Below are 23,187 nucleotides of genomic sequence, written 5' to 3' on the forward strand. Positions count from 1 at the left end.
TGTCCCTCAGCTCTTCAGCTCAAGGCGAGCGCTCTACCACTTGAGCTACAGCGCCACTTCCGGTTTTCTGGTGGTTTATTGGAGATAGGAGTCTCACGGTTTTTCCTGCCCGGGCTGGCTTTGAACCGCGATCCTCAGATCTCAGCCTCCTGAGTAGCTAGGATTACAGGCGTGAGCCCATCATTTATATTCTTAATATAAGAATACAGTGTGAGCTGGGTGCCAGTGGCTTATGCCTGTAATCCTAGCTACTCAGGGGGCTAAGATCTGGATTGCAGTTCAAAGCCAGCCCTGACAGGAAAGTCCCTGAGATTCTTATTTCCAATTAACCACCAGAAAACCGGAAGTGGGGCTGTAGCTCAAGTGGTAGAGTGCTGGCCTTTAGCTGAAGAGCTGAGGGACAGCGCCCAAGCCCAGAGTTCAAGCCCCACGACTGACGACCAAAAAAAAAAAACAAACCAAAAACCAAAATAAACAAAAAAACTGAAAAAAGCTGGCAGAAGAGAAACGACAAGCAATAATAGACTCCCTGTGGTAGGGAGTAGATGGAAAGGTTTTTCGTCTATGTGTCTCTTCACATCCTGAAATCAGCTGAGGAGATGGCCATCTCCCTTCCTCATCCACTTCCCCTTTTTTTCTTTCTTCTAAATACGAGTGATATATTCTGAGAAGTCTCATCCCCTGTCCTGGTTTCACTTGCCATTTGACTGTGTTTTTTTTTTTTTTTTTTTTGCTGGTCCTAGGGCTTGAACTCAGGGCCTGGGCACTGTCCCTGTGTGCTCAAGGCTAGTGCACTAGCACTTGAGCCATAACACCCCTTCTGGCTTTTTCTGCTTATGTGGTACTGAGGAATTGAACCCAGGGCTTCATGCATGCTAGACAAGCACTCTACCACTAAGCCACATCCCCAGCCCCTGACTTAACTACTAAATATATGTCTGACCTGGCCTTGTTCTCTGAAGCATTCCATGCCTACATCCTACTTAAGTGTTCACAGGCACTTGGTATATAATATGTCCCAAGTCATCTGTTCTGATTAGAAGACTGAGTATAGAAAACAAAATTAGGAGTGAGAATGGATTGCAGGAATTGGGGAAGCAGTCTCATTGCCTAACCTAAATTTGCCTTTGTATTGATTACAGAGACTAGTGAATCAGTCTGGGTTTTTTCAGAAGTTCTCTCCCACTCCGCAGCGGCTGAGCACTTCCTAGCTTGAGAGTCTTGGCCCAGGTTAAATCCAGCCACTGTGAGACCTTTGTTATTTAGGGAATGGATTTCATTGTGATACAAGTTTACAATTGTTCTGTTTTCAGCCATACAGACTATCCATTTTGACTATATTTACCTTCCATCCTTCTGGTTAGCCCAACTCCTCCAGCTAATACCCACATGTGCCCCCTCCCCCTGATCCCTCCATTGATAAATAGAGGTTCTCTGTGCTATTGTAGCATATAGTTAGTTGTAAGAGCAGAAGCTGTGACAGGGAATTAGGCAGTTCATATTCCATCTTTCCCTACTTATATATACCCAAAAGCACATTTTTAGTTCTTTGTCCTGGTAGAGAGCATTATTTCGTAGACCCAAGGAAGAAGGATTCCCCTGCTCCCAGGGCTGGTTGCCCTGCGTGCTCAGGTCACTGTCCTGTCCTGTCCTGCTGTGTTTAGTGCTGAAGAGCAGATGTCATATGTCTTCTGCACAGGCTCTATAAACAACTTTATAGCATCTTGGCTTGGTCTTTAGCAATTCTTTAAAAAAATTTTACAGAGCAAATTTAAAATCCTATAGTTCTGTGTGTGAGACGTCTAAGATGGGAGGGCTTGGCACTCTGCTTCCTTCCCTCTAGAGCTGTAGGAAATAATCTTTCCACCTTTTTTCTTTCTTTTTAAAGTTTTTTTTATTAGCTTACATGAGTTGTACAAAGTGGTTTTATTGTGACATTTCCAGATATACATACAATATACCTTTATTTCTTTTATTGTTCTTCCTAATCTTCTCTCCTCCTTAAAAAAAATCAGTTTCACTGTTCTGTTTTATACATGTATATAAGAAGTACTTGGATCATAGTCACCCTCCTCCTTCTGAGCATGCTTACCTGTTCCAGCAGAGCCTGTGGTACTCTCTCTGTCATTCACTTCTATTTTTTAAAACCATATTATTATTATTATTTTGTCTTTTCTTTTTTGATACTGGGGATGGAATCCAGGACGTTGCACTTGATAGGCAAGCACTTTGCTACATCCCAGCCCTGTCATTCATTTCTTTAGTGACTTTGTTTTTGTTGTTTAACTTAGAGACAGGGTCTTGCTCAGGCTGACCTTCATGTGAAGGTCCTTCTGCTTCATCTTCCCATTTGGTGGGATTATAAGCCTACACCACAGAACCAGGATTTATTTTTTTCCACTTCCTGCATCAGAGTAGGATTGGTTGTGTTAATTGGGGGAACCCTTTTGTATTTGATGTAGGAGAGAAGTGGAAAGTACAAGTGCTGTAGGGTTCTGCATTATGCTTGTAGTTAATATTCTAGGAAAATGCAGTCTACTGCTGAAAAGAAAATTAATGTAAAAAGTTCACAAATATCATCAGACCTTTTGCTTATAACATTTATATTACTTTCAGATACATGGAGACAATTACAAGTATTTGTGTACATATAAGTACTTATAAAGACACAAAAATTATATAACACATCTTTTTAAGGTTTAAACTAGCTGGGCACCGTTGGCTCGTGCCTGTAATCCTAGCTACTCAAGAGGCTGAGATTCATGTTCAAAGCCAGGTGGAGGCTGTGGTTCAAGTGGTAGAACACCAACTGAACAAGGAAGCCAAGCAATTAAGCTGTGCAAGCACTGTTAGTAAAATGGAGGACAAAGGAAGGAAACAGGCCAGACACCACCTTCCACAGGCAAGGACTGTTCATTGAGATAGAGCAGTGAGGGACACAGCCTTCCTGCCGGGCTTGGAGACTGTGTGTCAGAGCTGGGACAACAGCTGGATTTTGTGAGGTCTGAGCAAGGAGGCAGGTAAAGGGAGGTGGGGGCTTTTCAGTTGGCCCCGCAATGGGATGTTTATAGTTGGGCTTAGGTGGATTGCCCTGCTGGCACATCAAGCAAGTTCACACATACCTGGCATTTTGCCTGGTGTCTGTATGGGCCTGGGACAATAGGGTGGGAGTCAATCCTTCATACTCCATCTTTAGATACATGAAATGAACAGCCAAGAGATGCAAGTCCTTCAAGCACAAAGCCAAATGACAGAATGTGCAAGACAAGTTAACCTTAAAAATGCTGACTCTGAGCTTGGTAAAAGAAATTGGGGGTATGGTTTAGATTAATGTTCTAAATTCACTGGCCATGAAAGGTTATCCCAGAGACAAAGCAATTCACATGTAAGAGTAAGGTAGAAAGAAGTTGGCCACTGGTGGCTCAGGCCTGTAATCCCTAGCTGCTCAGGAAGTTGAGATATGAGGCTTGAGATTTAAAGTCAGGCTGGGCAGGAATGTCTGAGACTTATTTCCAATTAACCACCCAAAGCTGGAAGTGGAACTGTAGCTCAAGTGGTAGAGCACTAGCCTTGAGCAAATAAAAAGCTCAAGAACAGCGCCCAGACCCTGAGTTCAAGCTCTAGGATTGCCGTGTGTATACACATATATACATATACATATACACACAATAAATAAAAAATTAAAATGGATTGGAAGGTTTATCAAATCCATAGGTAACTCCACACATACATATGGGGTCCAGTTGTTCTAGGCCTGTAGTTCTTGCTTCCTCTGTGTTCTTGGAGAACGTTTAGAAGGTACTGAGTTTCAGCTGCTCTTTACCTGTACTCTTAAGTGTTGAGAATCTAGGACGGCATAGGTTTGCTCTTTCCTTGCTTTAAATCGTGATTGCTGCAAACATGATATAATGCAAAGGAAATCCTATGTAAAGGAGCAATTTTGGTGAGAGGCCCCTCTCCATAGCTTGTATGCGTGTGTGTAAGTCTCAATGAATGAAGTGCCCAAGCCCGAAAAGTAGTAGACTTTTAGTGATCTCTACCTGGTTTGCTCAGCAGTGTATTCACTGATTTCCAAAATTCCAGTCTTGTTCCTGCTGGCCCATGGTCCATCTTGACATCCTAGTGACATTTCTCTTGCCCTTATCCAAAGTCCAAAATCCTTAATTTCACTCCAAAGCCTTTTGTCCTGACCTCTGCCCCTGTCCTTCCAGCTCCAAACCTGTGCTCCAGCCTCACCTTTTCATGTCATGTTCTCTTTCTGTGGACTGCCACATAGGCCATGTGTTCTTCTTAGAGTCTCCCTCTTCCTCTTCTCTGCTGCCGCTGCCTCTTAGATGTAGTGTTGCTTCCCTGGGAAGGTATTCTTGGTACACCCAGCAGGGGCTTCCTTCACTTCTTGCACCTGCCTCTCTCAGCAGAATTTTGTGATGGTCTCTTCCTCAGAACACTAGAAGTATATTTCTTTTTCTTTTGTATCGCTAGTGCCTGATAGGAGGGTCTCAGTAAGAAGATCTGGTGGGAAAAAAAAAGGTAGAATATTTGTGCAGAAAAAGAGGTCAAGGTGGAAGGGCGGAGAAGATACAAAAGCAGTGGGGAAGGGGAGGGTTCTGAGCATCGTGCCCGAGGATGGGGTGGGGGGAGGGCAGGGGGCAGGGGGGCAGGGGTATGGGCATGTGGGGAACAAGACTAGTCCTTGGCAGAGGAGAGTGGGGAAAGGTGGGTCGGGGATGCTTCAGTAACATTTTGCAGTCTGATTACTTATTTTCTGATTCGTGTCATAGCTAGCTGAGATGAGAGAAGCTCAGTTGTTCAGGTGGTGGCTGTAGCACCTTGCAGAAAGTGAAGGATGGTGCCATCATTCTAGAGGGTAATGGGCAGCCATGCTGGAATTGTACAGGAAGAGGCCATGACCAGATGCTGAGCAAAGGAAGATGGATGACATTGTTTAGTATGTACTGTAACAAAACTAGTGTAAGTTGATACTGGTTTTTTGAGAGATTTGGATATGGATAAGATTTTTTTTTTTTTGATGGTGGTGGTACTGGGGATTTGAACTCAGGGCCTCTCACCTGCTAGTCAACATTCTACCACTTGATCCTTCCAACCAGCCCCAAAGAGAAGTTCTTGAGAAGGTGAAGGGAATGAAAGTTTCACTGCAAAGGCTATAGAAAATGCAGTTCCCACGAGTTAGGGGTCCAGCAGTGTGGTGTGGTGAAAGGTTGAGTGTCTGGCACATTTGCTGGCAGGGGCGGTACCTAGAGCGGTGAAAGCTCCATCCAGTTTGGCCCCAAAGATACAGTGGTTTTTACTAGGCTGTTTGTGATGGCTCAGACATCTGTTGGTGACATTTGATCATTCATTGGGAGTATACTGTTAAGTATTTTAACATGTGTTAGCAAGCTACATTTAAAAAGGACTTATTATAGACAATACACTCAAAATAACCAGTGATGTTAGTATCTTGCCATTATTTTTCTTCCTAGGTCTATTTTTTTACACAGTTAAGATCATGGAATATGAGTAGTTTTTTTTTTTTTAACTCTCCCCTTGTGTAAGTAACATAGGAAAAGTATTTATTTTCCCATGCTCCTAAATATTTCCCATGCTCTTAAAAACCTGTTATAAGTAGCCTTTTAGATGACTGCAGTTTGCCTCCAGGTCCTTATCTATTTCCTAGTTATTAATTTACTTTGTTTCTGGTTATTCTAATTTTGCCAGGCTGAATAGTGAACATTTTTATGCCTAAAATATTTTCCCTCAGGAATTAGAAGTGTGACTCAATTGATAGAGCACCAGCCTTGAGTGAAAAAAGCAGAGCGAGTCTTTTTCTTTCTTTTTTTTCCTGTGGGTCATGGAGCTTCAGCTTAGGGCCTGGACACTGTCCCTGAGCTCTTTTGCTTAAGACTAGTACTCTACCACTTTGAGCCACAGCTCCAATTCTGGTTTCTGATGCTTAATTGGAGATAGGAATCTCACAGCCTTTCCTGCCTGGGCTGGCTTTGAACTTTGATCCTCAGATCTCAGCCTTCTGAGTAGCTAGGATTACAGGTGTGAGCCACCAGTGCCCTGCTTAGCAATGAATCTTTAACTCCCTTTTCCTGCATGGAACAGGAAATGTTACTCTTCATTTTTCTATTTCTCCCCACTTTATTCTGTTACACTAAAATAAATACTTGCTAAAACTTAAAAAAACAAACAAACCAAAAAACAAGCAAAAGTGCAAGGCCCTGACAGTACTGGCCCCAATTTTTTCCTTCATTTTGGTCTAATTTCCTTGCTTAAGTGCCTTCTGCCCTTTGGTCTTTCTGTCTTAACTTTTATTGAGATGGAAGTCTGACTGTGTTATCCAGACTGCCCTTGAACTTCTAGATTGAAGCTAGTCTTCTCCCTCAGCTTCCCTCGTAGCTGAGACCACAGACATCTTGCCAGGCTTGTTGAGTGGTTTTCAAACTTGATTTTTGATTGTGTAGGTCTGAGGGGAAATCAGAACATTTGCATTCGTGCGTTGCTGCTGCTGTTCGTGTGGGGACACTGGAATGTGTTCTGAGAGTCACTGCCATGTTATTTATTGACAATGAAAGTACTGTGTTGAGTTATGCCTCTAAGTCAGTGGGCGAGATTATGATCTTGAATGAAACTGAGTTCATGTACCAGCCTGTATCAGTGAATTTGAAGAGCTAAGAAAAGAGCTGTATTGACTTTGCAGCATTGAGAATTTAGGCAGTCTTGGAACATGAGTGCTGACAGGTGTAAATTTTTACACTGAATTTGTGATGAGGTAAATACATAGTGATGAATAAAAACACTTGGCTATTTCATAACCTGTTTGTGAGGAAGACAAGTATATCTTACCAAAAAGTGCCAGAATAAAGGTATAAAGAAAGGGCTTTAGGCTGGGAATGTGGGTTAGTGGTAGAGTGCTTGCCTAGCATGCATGAAGCTCTGTTCCATTCCTCAGTACCACATACACAGAAAAAGCTGGAAGTGGCACTATGGCTTAAGTGGTTGAGCGCTAGTCTTGAGTAAAAGCAGCTCAGGGACAGTGTGCAGGCCTTGAGTCCAAATCCAAGGACTTGCCAAAAAAAAGAAAGAAAAAAAGAAAAAAAAAAGGCTTTAGCTAGGCACTAGTGCCTGTAATTCTAACTACTTAGGAGACTGAGATCTGAGGATTGCAGTTCAAAGCCAGCCCAGGCAGGAACATACGTGAGGCTTTTTTTTTCTTTCTTTTTTGTCAGTCGTGACGCTTGAACTCTAGGCCTGGGTGCTGTCCCTGAGCTCTTCAGCTCAAGGGTAGTGCTCTACACTAGAGCCATAGTGTCACTTTCGGCCTTTTCTGTTAATGTGGTACTGAGGAATCGAACCCAGGGCCTCACGCGTGCAAGGCAAGCACTCTATCGCTGAGCCACCTTCCTGGCCCATGAGGCTTTTTATCTTCAATTAATCACCAAAAAGTTGGACAAGGCCCAGTCCCTGAGTTCAAGCTCCAAGACTGGCACATGAGAAAGAAAGGGGGGAGGGGGAAGGAAGGGAAGGAAGGAGGAGATGGGAGGGAGAAGGGGAGAGAAAGGGGGAGAGAGGAGGGGAAGAGGAAGGTAGAGAAAAGGGGGAAAGGGAGGGGAGAGGGAAAAAGAGAGGTCATGCTTGGTGGACATATCAGAAAGTAAGAAGTAGTAGAAGGTTCCAAAATGCCTAGGCTATTTTTTTCTTTTTTGTTCCAGAAACAGTTCATCATTATTATTATTATTATTACCAAGTTGTTGTACAATGAGGTTATAATTCCATAGCCCAGGTTATGAGTACAATGTTTCTTTTTATTTATTCATTTATTTATTAAATAAGTTTTTTATTGTGAAAATACTGTACCAGAGGGGTTACAATCACATGAGCAAGGTAATGAGTACATTTCTTTTTTTTTATTTGTATTTTTTTAATTTAATTTTATTTTATTTGTGAACATACTGTACAGAGGGGTTACAATTACATGGGCAGGATAATGCGTACATTTCTTACCAAGCATTGCAGCCTCCTCCTTTGGTTTACCCTTCACATCCCTTCCCAGCCTCCCATGAGTACATTTCTTATCAAGCATTGTTGCCTCCTTTGTTTCCCCCTACCATCCCTTCTCTCCCATCTACACAACTACATTTCCTCCACCCCCCCCACCCCCCGTGCTATTTTTAAAGGAATTTCAAAAGTATCAGATCCAGATCAGTGGAAGAAATAATTTGTATTGTCAAAGCTCATAGAATTCACAACCTTTATAGACCATGATAATGACAGTTTGCCTTGTGAAGGTTAATATGTGTTTGTGACTTTAAATATCACTATTCCACAATACTGTGAAATATGTGAAATTTATGTAATCATCTAACTCAATTAAAAAAAAGAGAGAGAAGAGGTGGGTAAGGAAAGTGAGAGAAGGGGCGGGTTAGGAGCGATGGGTGACAGTGTTGTCAGACACCTTGTACTCATACTGTTCTGTAGAATGGGACCTTCTTTGTACAACTACTTAAAGATATAATAATAAAAAATGTAAAAAAAATTAGTTACTTAAAAAAAAGTATCACATCGTAAAACTTTGGTATTTCAGTCTGCCAGGCTCAAGTTCAAAATCCATTTCTGTGCTACCTTAGCTTTGTGGTTAGACCAGTTTACTTATTTAAGTCTGTGAAATGAGGATTAATACCCCAGGGATGTTCACAGAGCTACTGTAGTAAAATACCAGCATAATGACTTGTATTGAACACTTAAGAAATAGTTGAATGAGGCTGTGAAGGTGGCTCAGTGTTAGATTGCTTACCTCAAAGCATGAGGCCCTGGGTTCGATCCTTAGTACCACATAAGCAGAAAAAGCCGGAAGTGGCGCTGTGGCTCTAGTGGTAGGGAGCTATCCTTGAGCTGAGGGATAGCACCCAGGCCCAGAGTTCATTCAGGCCCTATGACCAACCAAAAAAAAAAGAAATAGTTGAATGAGGAGCGGTTGGAAATGTGGCTCTGGTAGTAGAGCGTGGTGAGTGAATGAGTCATATACCAAGTTGGAGTCCCAGTTTCAGACAAAACAATAGTTGAATGAGTGATTGAAAGAGTGACCTTTTGAAGGTTTTCATTGGTGCCCCAAAGCTTTGTGATCAGCAAGATCAAGTGAACAGCAGCCATCATTGGCAGAAAAGTGGTTCTTTTTATCAACAGATAGGGAATATGTCAATGAAAAGACCAAGTCAGATGCTTTGATCTTAGAAATTTTAACCTACACAAACTGGCAGTTATCTAGAAGTTATTTCATTGTATGCCATAGCATTCTTTGAGATATCAAACTTACTAGTATCTAATATGTGGTCCATGTTCAGTTTTCCCAAGTTGTTTTAAATGTCTTGCCACAGCTGACTTGTTTGATGTGGGATACAAAAAGAGTTACACATTGATTGTTTGCTATACTCTTCAGTCTGTTATTTTTCTATCCCTTCCTCCTTTTATATGCCATTTATTTTGTGGAGAAATTGGGTGCTTTGTTGTGGGATTTTAAAATTCTAGGTGTGGCTGATTGCTTCCTGCAGTTGGTATTTAGTTTGGCAGCATCAAATCCCTGTCTCTTAAGAACTGGAACTTGGATCTTCATTAGACTTGGGGTCAGGTTTTTTTGTAAGACCACATCGGTGGTGCTGCTGGCTTTCGCAGTACTTTACAGAGAGTTTATTGTCTTGCGCACTCATTTTAGTGATCTTACAATTGCTTTATGAATTTGGTTGCTAATAACCCTTTTACCCTTTTTTCAGAGAATCTTGACTCTCTGCTCTCAGACTACGATATCCTTTCTCTGTCTAATATCCAGCAGCACTCAGTGAGGAAGAGGGGTCTGCAGGCCTCCACGCATTTAGAAACACTACTCACGTTTTCAGCTCTGAAAAGGTAATTTGAATTATTGAGTAATGTTATGTCATTGGCAGCTCAGTGTGTCAAAAGTATATAGAAAAGCAGGTCTATGGAAATCTCAGGAAATTCTGTGTTAAAGATTTGCAGTTGATGCAATGACTTCAAAATTTTTCAACTGACTTTTTTTTGTTTTCTGTTTTCATATATAGCTCATACACTCTAATGCTTATTTTACAAGTCATACTGGCAAGTATTTAAACCAAAGTAAATAAGTATTCAAAGTTCATCATGTTTAACGGTATGCTTATGAAATTTTAACAGAATTTAAATTAATTGGATGCTTATACTGTACATATTTTTCTTTCATGTTTCATAGATGGCAATCATTAATTAAGAAAATGTTCAGGGCTGGGACCTGGCTCAGGTAGTAAAGTGCCTGCCTAGCAAGTCTAAGGTACCGAGTTCAAAACTCAGTACTGTGTGTCGGGAAATTTTGTAATTTATTTTACAGAGTTTTTTGCTTTTAATTATTTAATAGGAAATGTATTTTCCAATTTATGAGAATTTTGTACCAAATGCTTTAAAATAGGTTGTTTAATTTCAACCCCAACTAGTCAGTATATTTTTCCATTTCTAGGTAAGTGCTTACTTAGGAACAGAGATCAAGGCCAAGGTCAAACTAGATGGTAGGTAGAGTAAGATTTGCCAGATTTTCTAGCTCTAAATTCCTTACCTTTTCTGGGTCACTGAAGTAATCAGGGTGTATTATGGCTGTCCTTACCTTTGTATAGCCATTTTTGTTTGTTTGTTTGTTTTTCCTGGTCCTAGGGCTTGAACTGTGGACCTGGGCTGTGTCCCTGAGCTTCTTTTGCTCAAGGTTATCACTGTACCGCTTGAACTACTGGGCCACCTCTGGCTTTTTCTGTGATTAATTGGAGATAAGAGTCTCATGGATTTTTCTGCCCTGGCCGGCTTAAAACGGTGATCCTGAGATCTCAGCCTCCTGAGAAGCTAGGATTAAAGTTGTAAGCCATTGGCCCTGGGCTGAAGCCATTTTTTATTTGGTAGTGATGGGGAGTAAAAAGATGCTATTTTTTTTAAAGTTTTACCATTTTTATTTATTGTCTGGTACTAGGGCTTGAACTTAGGGCCTCACACTCCCGCAGGATTTTTTCTACTCAGGGCTTGTGCTCTATCACTTGGGCTACACCTCCAGCCTGGCTTTTTTTTGGTACTGGTATTGGGGATGAACTCGGACCCTTGCACTTTCACTTGGGTTTATTTTGCTCAGGCTGGCAAGCTACCACTTGAGCCATGCTTCTGCTTCCCAGCCTGTCTTTTGCTGGTTAACTGGAGATGAAGTCTCATGGACTTCTCTTCTTCAGACTGTTATCTTCAAATCTTAGCCTCCTGAGTGGCTAGGCATGAGCTACCAGCACCAGGCGAATAGTCTGGTTTTAAATAATTTAAACCAAGATTACATTAAATTAAATAGGTATGTGACTAGTAGCTATGAATTCCAAAAGCTTATATGAACTGAAGCAGTTTGTTGCTTTGTTTCTGTTTTTAATTGCGCTAATTCTGGGGCTTGTTGAACTCAGGGTCTCATGCTCTCTCTCAGCTTTTTCACTCAAGTCTGGCACTCTATCACTTGAGCCTCTACTTCCAGCTTATTGGTGGTTAATTGGAGGTAAGAGTCTCTTGGATTTGTTTGTTTGGGCTGGCTTCAAGCCATGATCCTCAGAGCACAGCCTTCTGAGACCTCAGATAATAGGAGTGAGCCACAGGCACTCAGTGGATTGAAGTAGTTTTGTGAAGAGAAGAAACGTTAAAATTTACCATGCAAGTTACTTTTCCTCTTTGGTGTAAATCCACAAATACTTATTCCAGAGTAAGGAATGATTGCAATTATTGTTTTGGTACTCTTTTTTTTTTTGGCGGGTCCTGATCCTTGAACTCTGGTCCTAGGTATTGTCCCCAAGCTCCATTTACTCAAGGCTAGTACTCGCTAGCACTCTACCACAGCACCACTTTCTGATTTTTCAGTGATTAATTGGAGATAAGAGTCTCAGGAACTTCCTGCCAGGGCTGGCTTTGAACCATGATCCTCAGATCTCAGCCTCCTGAGTAGCTACAGGCTACTTAGGCTGCCTGACTTGTTTTGGTGCTTTTTATAACATTATTGGGTTTTGTTTTTTTAAAGAGCATAGTGTGGTGGCTCATTCCTGTAATCTCAGCTGATGAAGAAATGCAGTTCCCACAAAATGGACCATTAAGAAGCTGGTGTGGCACCATGTACCATAATTGCAGTGCTTAGAGGCTTCAGCAGAAGGATTGGGCGTTTTGGACCAGCTTGGGCTGCATAGCAGGATCTTGTCTCACAAAACAAAAATAGATAATAGTGGTAATTCAAACTGGCTAAAACTAGTTGTTACTGTAAATTCTCAAAACAAAAGTCAGAAAGACAAAATTGTCAGACATCTGCAAATTAATGACTCCACACAATTTTGGGAAGATAAAGTAAAATGAACTTTAATTGATAAAAAAAAATCCTGTTGGGGCTGGGAAGGTGGCTCAGTGGTAGAGTGCTTGCCTTGCATGCATGAGGCCCCAGGTTCGATTCCTCAGCACCACATAAGCAGAAAAAAAAAAGCCGTAAGTGGCGTTGTGGCTCAAGTGGTAGAGCGCTAGCCTTGAACTGAAGAGCTGAGGGACAACGCCCAGGCCCAGAGTTCAAGCCCCACGACTGACCAAAAAAAAAAAAAAAATCCTATTAGGTTTTATAGCTCAGTGTTAAGAATGGAAAATATAAAAAACACGTTGGGGCTGAAGGTATTTCTTAGGTAAAAGAGTGCCAGCCTAGCTCGAATAAGGTGCCAAGTTCAGTTTCCAGCACCCCAAAATCAAATAAGCAACCCTAATTAAACAGAAAGCACTATAAACTTCCACTATTACTTGGTGTTTGTTTTTACTGTAAAGCAGATTCCCCCCCACCCCACTTCCCTGAACTTTGACCCCCTCAAGGCTAGCACTCTACCACTTTGAGCCACAGTGCTACCAGGTAGTTAATTGGAAACAAGAGTCTCAATTGGAAATAAGAGTCTCATGGACTTTCCTTTGAATCATGATCTTCAGACCTCAGCTTCCTAAGTAGCTAGGATTACAGGCGTGAGTCACCAGTGCCCAGCTTGTGAAGCACATTTTTGGTGTAGGAAATTCAGAATGCAATAATGACTTGCATGAGGATATTGAAAACAATATTACGATTCATACCTTTGAAAGTAATAGGTGTATTAAAAAGGTGTTTTTCCTCTCAAGTCCTCAGCATGAGTGATGGTGAAAAAGTGCCCACTAACACTAGTTGGAAGACACATTTTTGACTTTTTTTTTCCTGCTTATGTGGTGCTGAGGAATCAAACCCAGGGCCTCATGTATGCAAGGCAAGCACTCTACCACTGAGCCACCTTCCCAGCGAAGAAACATTTTTGAAAGCGAGAGCTGGGTGCCGGCTCATATATGTAATTCTGGTTCCTCAGGGGGCTGAGATCTGAGGATTGTGGATTGGAGCCATCCTGGGCAGAAATGTCTCTATGAGGCTCTTATCTCCAATTAATCACTAAAAAATCAGAAGTGATGCTGTGGGGCAAAGTGTTAGAGTGCTAGCTTTGAACAAAAGAGCTCAGGAATAGCATCCAGGCCCTAAGTTCAAGTCCCACAATGGGGGGGAAAAAAAAGAGAAAAATTCCTAAGTTTTATGATATCTTGTTCTATTATGTGTCTTTTTCACTCTGGCCATTAAAAACATTGCAAGGAAACTAACATTGCCTTGTATGTACAAAAGGTTAAAAACAATTTGTTACCATGGAGACAATCCCAGTCTGGATTTCTTCTTGGTAGTTGTAAGACTTAGGTAGATCCCAAGGGAAAGTAGCATTTCACATTTTCCCCATAGCTGACAAGATTTGTGTCTCTTGAGATGAATGGCATATCTTTTTGGTCTTTGGTGTGCATGGGTATGCATTGGAAAGGCTTTGCGAAGAAATTGGAAAAGTGTGTTCACCATTCCCAGTTTTATGTCAGAACAGAAAAAAATGTTTAGAGAACAAAAAGAGAAAGGAACAGAAAGGAGTACTTTTTTTTTTTTTGTCAGTCATGGGGCTTGAACTTTGGGCCTGGTCACTGTCCCTCAGCTCTTCAGCTCAAGGCAAGCACTCTACCACTTGAGCCACAGCGCAACTTCCTGTTTTCTAGTGGTTTATTGGTGATAGGAGTCTCACGGTCTTTTCTGCCCAGGCTGGCTTTGAACCTCGGTCCTCAGATCTCAGCTTCCTGTGTAGCTAGGACTATAGGCGTGAGCCACCAGCGGCTGGCAGGAGTACATATTTTAATGTCTGCTTTGGAGACTTCATATTTATTTCCCTGGTGGTAATTGTGGTTTAATTATTTTCAAGATCTTTTAGAAGAAGGAAAGAGTGTTTTTAAATACACAAGCAACAATTTATTAATTTTGCACCACAGGAAGTGTGTTCCAGTCATATCTACAGCTTGGTTGCTAGAGGTGGTAGCGTGCAAGAATATGAAACAAAGGAAGTTCTGTGTCCAGTTTCAGAATGGAATAGCCTTGTAACCTCAGTGATAATTTCTGTGCCTTAGCTTTTGCTTGTGTAAAGTGGAGATCATTTATACACATAGAGTGCCTGACAGTGGGTAGTTAGTTGTTCAATTAATGGTATATAGTAAAAATAGTCTTAAATACTAATTTTTCCAGTTAGTGGTACTCCATTTACCCAGATCTGTGTGTTTCATTACTCCGTTTCCAGGAAAGAGGACTGTGTATGCTTTTTGGATGCTCCCTGCCTTGTATTGTTCATTTCTTCTGGAATAAGCTGCTACAACTAACCTAGTTAATCCATTTGCCTTTACAGGAGATGTTTTACTCCACTTCTCTAGAGAAATGTTACTTGTAACTTGGAAACTCGTCTAAAATTTATGGTTTTTAGAAAAATGTAAATTAGTGCTATCAGGTTGATAGCTAACATTAAAAAAAAAAAAATCAAGCTGGGTGGTGGTGGCTCACACCTGTAATCCTAACTACTCAGGAGGCTGAGATCAAAGGATTATGGTTCAAAGCCAGCCCTGGCAGGAAAGTCTGTGAGATTCTTATTTCCAGTTAACCACCAGAAAACTGGAAATGGTACTATGGCTCAAAGTGGTAGAGTGCTAGCCTTGAGCGAAGAGCTCAGGAACAGCACCCAGGCCCCGAGTTTAAGACTCACAACTGACACACACACACACACACACACACACAAATCAGGCCTCTATTGAATGTACTTAATGTATGAATTTATTCTTTCTCTAGGCATTTTAAATTATACCTGACATCAAGTACTGAACGCTTTTCACGGAATTTCAAAGTGGTGGTGATAGATGGTAAAGATGAACGCGAGTATAATGTAAAATGGCAGGACTTCTTCAGTGGACATGTGGTTGGTGAGTGCAGAGCTCTGTTCTGCTCTGTGTCTTCAAGTCTTAGATCTTCTAAATACTCCTTTTCTTTCCTTAAAAATTGCAAATAAAGCCCGGTGCTGGTGGCTCACGCTTGTAATCCTAGCTACTCAGGAGGCTGAGATCTGAGGATCGAGGTTCAAAGCCAGCTCGGGCAGGAGAGACCGTGAGACTCCTATCTCCAATAAAAACCACCAGAAAACTGGAAGTGGCGCTGTAGCTCAAGTGGTAGAGCGCTCGCCTTGAGCTGAAGAGCTGAGGGACAGTGACCAGGCCCAGAGTTCAAGCCCCACGACCGACAAAAAAAAAAAAATGCGAATAAAAAGTTTAATTTTAGAAACTGAGTTTTCCATATATAGTAAGCACACTAAAGTGTACTTTATGCAGATTTAGATTAGTCATAGTTTGTCATCCTTTTTGCTATGACAGAATTCTCAGGAAGCAATGGTTCATGGTTCCAGTGGCTGGTTCCATGTGTTGGACCTGTGGTGTGGCAGAGACACCTTGGTGTCAGAAGCCTGTGGTGGAGGAGGCTCTTCTCACAGCAGCCACAAAGCATGGGTGGGGGGGTTGAGAGGGAGCGGAAGGGAGTGGTGTAGAACAAGGTACACCCTTCAGAGGCACACCCTCGTGACCTACTTCCTGCAACCAGGCCATATGTCCTAATGGCCCACAGAGCAGTGAGTACTAGTGGTTAATCTGTGGATGAAGTTAGAATCCACATTATCTAGTTGCCTCTAAATCTTGGGCAACCAGCCTTTTCATGCATGAGCTTTTGGGGGATATCAGATTAAAATTATGACGGGTCTTCAAATCTAAGTTGAAGTTGTCTTGTCTGGTGGGTAGGAGTAAAGGAGTGTCATAGGAATGCTGTTCTGTGAGGGGTTTTCTGAGCTATGCAAATTGGGAAGCAGAACTGTTCTAAGAATAGGAAGTAGGTACTTTCTAATATGTCACACTTGCTGGCTAAGTTGATGACTAAATGAAGTTCCTCTCAAGTGGTAAGAATTTAACTTTCTTTTTTAGGCAAGGATTGTGCTTTTCTTAGTTTTAAATAGGGAAGGTAGATAAAATTTACTTTATGCTCTTATTATGTATCTGGTTGTGAGAATGTACCAAACAAGCATTGCAGTTTACCTTTTGGACTGTGTTCTTGAATAAGAAAAAGAAGTAGGATCTAGCACCCGTGCTCATGCCTTGTAATCCTAGCTACTCAGAAGTCTGAGATATGGAAGATCGAAATTCAAAGCCAGTTCAGGCAGAAAAGTCTGCAAGACTACATCTTCAGTTTACCAGCAAAATGGCAGCTTGGAGGCATAGTTCAAATGGTGGAATGCCAGCCATAAGCAAGAAAGCCATGCCCTGCTACTGTCATGCCCTCCTTCCCCCCCAGAAAAGACATCAAAATCTCCAAACAGTACAGTTTAAGATCTGTATATTCTAGGTCACACCTCTGCCTGCTCTTAGTTCTTCTCCACCAAATTTGGGTTATATTACTCCAGAAGAACATCTGCAGAATTAGATGTTTGTTAATTATGGGAATGGAGAGTTTTACTTGACTTGAGGCTGCTCTTTTGGAGGTGAGAATTACCTAGCTTCTGGGTCTTCTTTGTTGTTTTGGTGCCACTACAGGGCCTGAACTTGGACACTCTTGCTCAGCTTTCTTGCTCGCTGCTGATGCTCCAACATTTGCTCTACCAGTCTAGCATTTTTGCTGGTTATTTTGAAGATGGATACTCGTAGGCTTTTCTGCCTGGGCTGGCTTCAGACCACAATCCTCCTGTTCTCTGCCTCCTGAGGAGGATTGCAGGCATGAGACACTGGTGTATGGCTTGTCCTCCATTTTTTTGCAGAGCTCTCAAGGTGAATGCAAGTGTGATGAACAGTTTGATTGATTTTTCTTTATTGTTAGTAATGCATAGTTTATGTTATTGAAAAAACATGTTTTTGGTTTTTTTTTTCTGTCAAGGTGAGCCTGACTCTAAGGTTCTGGCCCACATAGGAGATGATGATATTACAATAAGAATCTACACAGACGGGGCAGAATATAACATAGAGGTAAGTTTATATAAAATTTTATTTTTATTTTTTTGTTGGTCATGGGGCTTGAACTCTGGGCTTGGGTGCTCTCCCTCAGCTCTTCAGTTCAATACTACCGCTTTACCACTTGAGCCACAGTGCTACTTCTGGATTTTTCTGTTTATGTGGTGTTGAGTCGAACCCAAGGCCTCATGCATGAGAGGCAAGCACCCTACCACTGAGCCCACCTTCCCAGCCCTAAATTTTAATTTTTTTAGTGGCTTATATCTCTGAGGTTTTTTTTTGCCGGTTGTGGGGGCCTGAACTCTGGGCCTGGGTGCTGTCCCTTGGCTCTTCAGCTCAAGGCTAGCGCTCTACCACTTGAGCCATAGTGCCACTTCCGGCTTTTTCTGCTTATGTGGTGCTGAGGAATCGAACCCAGGGCCTCAAGCATGCAAGGCAAGCGCTCTACCACTGAGCCACCTTCCCAACCTTATATCTCTGAGTTTTAAAAAGCATCTCAGTTGTTTAAAATGCAAAAGTTGTAATTGGTCATTCTTTTCTGCTTAAATTTAAGGTTTTTTTTTCTTTTTGAACTAGGGAAGTAGATGACTGTACAGAACAAGAATATTTTTTGTATCTCTAAGAAGCTGTCATTGGATGTACTCTGTTTCCTAGTACATAATAGAAGCACACGTGGGGTGGGCTTAGGAAGAGAAAACTCATTGTAAAATTCTTTGTCGAGTGGTCTTACTGTAAGAGTATTTCAAAAGATGATAGTCAAGTCTTATTTCTCTGTTAGGCACTCTGGGAATTCTAGGTTAATAAAAGGCTGATAGAAGCTGGGTGCTGGTGGCTCATGCCTGTAATAGTAGCTACTCAGTAGGCTGAGATCTGAGGGTTGCAGTACAAAGCCAACCTGCTAGAAAGTCCATGAGCCTCTTATGGACAGTTTACTAGAAAACTGGAAAGGGAGCTGTGGCTCAGAGTGATAGAGTGCTTGCTACTCTTGAGCAGAAAAGCTCATAGACAGTGCCCAGGCCCTGAGTTCAAGCTCCACAACTGACTCTCCCCCCAAAAAAACAAACAAGCAAACAAAAAAAGGCTGATAGTTTTAGTCTGAGAAGTTAAAAGAATCTCTGTGCACTCTTTAACCAAATAGTAGAAACAAGAGCAAAGTAACCAAATTAATGTCAGGCACAAATCCACATGTCAGAGGCTAGCCTAGAAAACAAACTTGCTGTGTACTTGTGGACTGACATGGATTTTGTGTTTTCTTGGAAAATAGGAATTCTTTGGATAATGGTGAAGATATCACAAAAACAGATCATTTGCAAGAAAATTCTAAGATTGTTCAGCTAGAAATTTTCACATTTATTTGGTGATAGGGTTAAGCCAGGGTGCTGGTATTATAAATATCTGTTTTATTTTATTTATTTTATTTATTATTTATTTATTTTGTACTGGAGTATTAACTCAGGGCTTTGCATTTTGTAGGCTGTTGTGCACTCTACCACTGAGCCTACTCTTCCAGACCTGTAAACATACATGTAATAACATGCAGACTACATGGCCATTAGTCTTTGGTCTATCCATCATTAGGAAGAAGAAATCTATGGCCTTGTAATGTGCTTGTTATAGTCTGTAGATTATTGTTATAGTACCTTTTCAGGTACTATACCTGAAACTCAGTAACTTATCAAAAAGAGAAGCTTTATGGTTCTGAAGGCTGGGAAATCTAAGAGCTTTTTGCTGGCATCTCCTTGATGTGTCTTCTTACAACATTAAGACATGGCAGAGGGTATGCTTGTTAAATTCACTTTTATTTTTGCCAGTCATGAGGCTTGAACACTGGGGCCTGGACACTGTCCCTGAACTTTTCAAGGCTAGCACACTACCACTTGAACCATAGTGTCACTTTCAGCTTTTTCTGTTTATATGGGACTGAGAAATTGAACCTGGGGCTTCATGCATGCTAGACAAGCACTCTACCACTAAACCACATGCCCAAGCCCTAAATTCACTTATATAACAATGCCACACCCATGAGAACCTGTTCATCTGGGAGTGGTTCATGACCCAGTCACCTTCCAAAGACCCCACTTCAAAGCCTGTTCATGTGAATTGGGGGAGTAAGTTTCCAAAGCATGAATTTTGGGTCACATTCAGACCATAGCAGTTATTGCCAGCCTAGGCAAGAAAGTTTCTGAAACTCTTATCTCCAACTAATCACCAAAAAGTTGAAAGAAGAGCTATGGCTCAAGTAGTAGAGCACTAGCCTTGAGCACAAAGCTCAGAGATAGTGCCCAGGACCTGAGTTCAAACCTCAGGACCAGCATAAATGTGTGTGTGCTAACACACACACACACACACACACACACACACAGAAAATAAGATGAGGGCTGCAGGCATAGTGTAGAGGTAGAGGACTTGCCCAACACACACACACACACACACACACACACACACACACACACACACGGGCTGCAGGCATAGTGTAGAGGTAGAGGACTTGCCCAGCACACACACACACACACACACACACACACACGGGCTGCAGGCATAGTGTAGAGGTAGAGGACTTGCCCAGCACACACACACACGCACACACACACACACACACACACACACAGGCTGCAGGCATAGCGTAGAGGTAGAGGACTTGCCCAGCACACACACACACTAAGATAAGGGCTGCAGGCATAGTGTAGAGGTAGAGGACTTACCACACACACATACACACACACACATACACACACACTAAGATGAGGGCTGCAGGCATAGTGTAGAGGTAGAGGACTTGCTACACACACACACACACACACACAGACACACACACACACTAAGATGAGGGCTGCAGGCATAGTGTAGAGGACTTGCCCTGGATAGATAAGGCCCTGAGTTTAATCTTCAGCACAAGAAAAACAAATAAAACTGAAATGATTATTCTGCATAAACTGCTAGTAAATTTGATCCAGAAATAAATATTGTTTAAGAATAAGTAAAGAATGTTATACTGTTGTGGATTTCCTGGATTTTTTCCTCATCTCACCATGTATGTTTTCTATTTTAGCCACTGTGGAGGTTTGTTAATGATACCAAAGACAAAAGAATGTTAGTTTATAAATCAGAAGATATCAAGAATGTTTCACGCTTGCAGTCTCCAAAAGTGTGTGGTTATGTAAATGTCGATAAGGAAGAGTTGATTCCCAAAGGGCTTATAGACAGAGAGCCACCTCAAGGTAAGACTTCATAAAATATTTTTCCTTAAGAAATAAGCACCTTATAACTTTATTTGCATAGGGATATTTGTAAATTTAACATGATTATCTAGTATATAGTATTTGGCTTGAAAATAGTTTTGTTCCAGGAATTCTTTTTCTCAGTAATGTAATAGTTGGAAACACTAGAAAACAGTAGGAGCAACAATGATTATACATAAAAAGTTTGTCCTAAAAAGCGTAGGGAAGGGGCTAGGAAGGTGGCTCAGTGGTAGAGTGCTTGCCTTGCATGCATGAGGCCCTGGGTTCGATTCCTTAGCACCACATAAGCAGAAAAAGCCAGAAATGGTGCTGTGGCTCAAGTGGTACAGTGCTAGCCTTGAGCTAAAGAGCTGAGGGACAGCATCCAGGTCCAGAGTTCAAGCCCCACGACCAACAAAAAAACAAAAAAAAAGTACCGAGGCTGGGAATGTGGCTTAGTGGTAAAGTGCTTGCCTACCAGGCATGATTGCTCAGTACCACATAAACAGAAAAGGCCAGAAGTGGTGCTGTGGCTCAAGTGGTAGAGTGCTATCCTTGAGCAAAAGAAGCTCAGAGACAGTACCCAGGCTCTCAGTTCAAGCCCCAAGACTGGAAAAAAATGGGGAAAACTGATGGCTCAGGCCTGTAATCCTAGCTAGTACTCGGGAGGCTGAGGTCCGAGGATTGTGGTATGAAGCTACCATGCAGGAAAGTTTTTGAGACTCTCATCTCCAATTAATCATAAAAAAAAAGCCAGAAATTATGCTGTGGCTCAAGTGGTATAGTGCAAAGAATCCAGGGACAGTGCCCAGGCCTAGTACCCTCAAAAAATTTTTTGGGCAAAAGAAAATTAAATTGCTGGAGGCAGAATTCTTAGAAATGTCAAAACAATACTTGTGGAATTCATCCTTAGAGCTCATAAGTAATTTGAGGAGATATGTGTCAAGGTGATGATGGCAGAGGAGAAAAGTCCATTAACAGAAGAGACTAGACTGTGATGAGAGGAGAGAACACCAGCCAGGAGCTGTGAAGAAGGTGGTGGGGGAGCAGAAAGCCGTAGAGAAACCAGCACAGTCGAGGATCCTGGGAATAAGGAACTATCACAGTCAAAGGAGTCACAGGACACCTTGCCCTAGAGTTTGGGCATAAGCGAATGGTAAGATGTGGTTGAGGAGAGGGAAGTGTTTGACAAGGCACTGCAGAGAATTGAACACTGGGGGCTGTGCTGGACTGTACTGGGCAAAAGAAGCCTGGGTCTCTGCAGACACGCAGCAGAGACACGCAGCAGAGGCACAGTGCAAGACTGTTCTGGTCCTCAGAGGAGCGCAGCTGTGGCTCACGGCTGGCAGAGGTGCCATTAGAGGCCTCAGGATGCTGAAGCCTTGGGCATGGCAGTTGTTGGGAGTTCCATACCCTCTGATTAGTGGCCTTACCTCTTGAGTGAGGCCAGGGTGGCAGCAAGGCCTGGAGCCTAAGGTTTGACTTCATACGCACTCCCCAGGGTCTGCCCCGGTTCCATGCATTGACCGCTGGGCGGGTTACACCCAGACCTCTGTCCTGCGATTCCCACATACACACAGACACACAGAAATAATTGAAAACCCACATTGTATTTTCATAGTTTGTTTTTGTTGCTTGCTGTTTGAGTGTGGTTGTTTGAATTATTTTTAACTTTCTGTTTGTATCAATTGTTTATCTGATGGAGGTAATTTTGCATTCTCCCTCCTGTTTGTTTCTTCCCTTCCTTTTCTCTGCAGTCACAATATCTGAGCCACAGCACCCTCCTTTTCAGTATTGAATCTGAAATCATGTCTTCTTCTTCTTCCTATTGCTATCTCACTCCTAATGGGTGAGAGAGAACTACTCTATCCCTAATCCTTCTGCTCTTGGCTGGTAACTTGAGTTGCCCCAAGCATCATTTCCTTATTGTGTGTGTGTGTATTGTTTTCATCTCTCTTCCCCCTCTTCCCTCACCATTAATAGATTGTCTCTGTGTTCTCATTAACCTCTTCTGTTAAGCTTCTTTCCATGTGTAAATGCGTGCCTTGTATTGTTCATTGGTGTTATCCTGTCATCCCTGGCTCTTCCTGCATCACGAGGGTGTCTGTGACTGTCCTGCATCACGAGGGTGTCTGTGACTGTCCTGCATCACGAGGGTGTCTGTGACTGTCCTGGAGAAGCAATGGTGACTGGTCTTCACTTGGAATTGCCCCAGATACAAGGCTGTGGTTTTTCAACTGCAGTGGCTTTTGCAGTCTGGCTCTCCCACTCTCACCTTGAAGTGTAGAACAGGCTTGTGCCCAGTGTCGAGCACTGAAATGGAGTGTTTGCTGAGCCACATTTCTCCGATCTGATGGCAGGAAAATATACCACAACCAAGCCACTACTCAGTCTTAAGGAATCTCTGTGAAATACTTACTGAAAGGAGATAGAAGGCAAACTTCCACTTAAAACTTAGATCCCGGGGCTGGGAAGTTGGCTCAGTGGTAGAGCGCTTGCCTTGCATGCCTGAGGCCCTGGGTTCGATTCCTCAGCACCACATAAGCAAAAA

The 23,187-nt window shown here is 42.2% G+C and overlaps 1 protein-coding gene across 1 annotated transcript in view; it reads left to right on the top strand.

Moving 5' to 3' along the window:
• Adam17 (ADAM metallopeptidase domain 17) overlaps positions 1-23,187 on the top strand; it is a 56,471-nt gene that overhangs the window by 4,557 nt on the left and 28,727 nt on the right. Inside the window, exons 2-5 of the mRNA XM_013013665.1 lie at positions 9,774-9,906; positions 15,230-15,360; positions 17,345-17,433; positions 20,468-20,636. Of these exons, the coding sequence (XP_012869119.1) occupies positions 9,774-9,906; positions 15,230-15,360; positions 17,345-17,433; positions 20,468-20,636 (522 nt within the window). The remainder of the gene's footprint in view (positions 1-9,773; positions 9,907-15,229; positions 15,361-17,344; positions 17,434-20,467; positions 20,637-23,187) is intronic.

Source organism: Dipodomys ordii, unplaced genomic scaffold (assembly GCF_000151885.1).
Source record: "Dipodomys ordii isolate 6190 unplaced genomic scaffold, Dord_2.0 Scaffold20, whole genome shotgun sequence".
In the NCBI taxonomy this organism is placed as follows: domain Eukaryota; kingdom Metazoa; phylum Chordata; class Mammalia; order Rodentia; family Heteromyidae; genus Dipodomys; species Dipodomys ordii.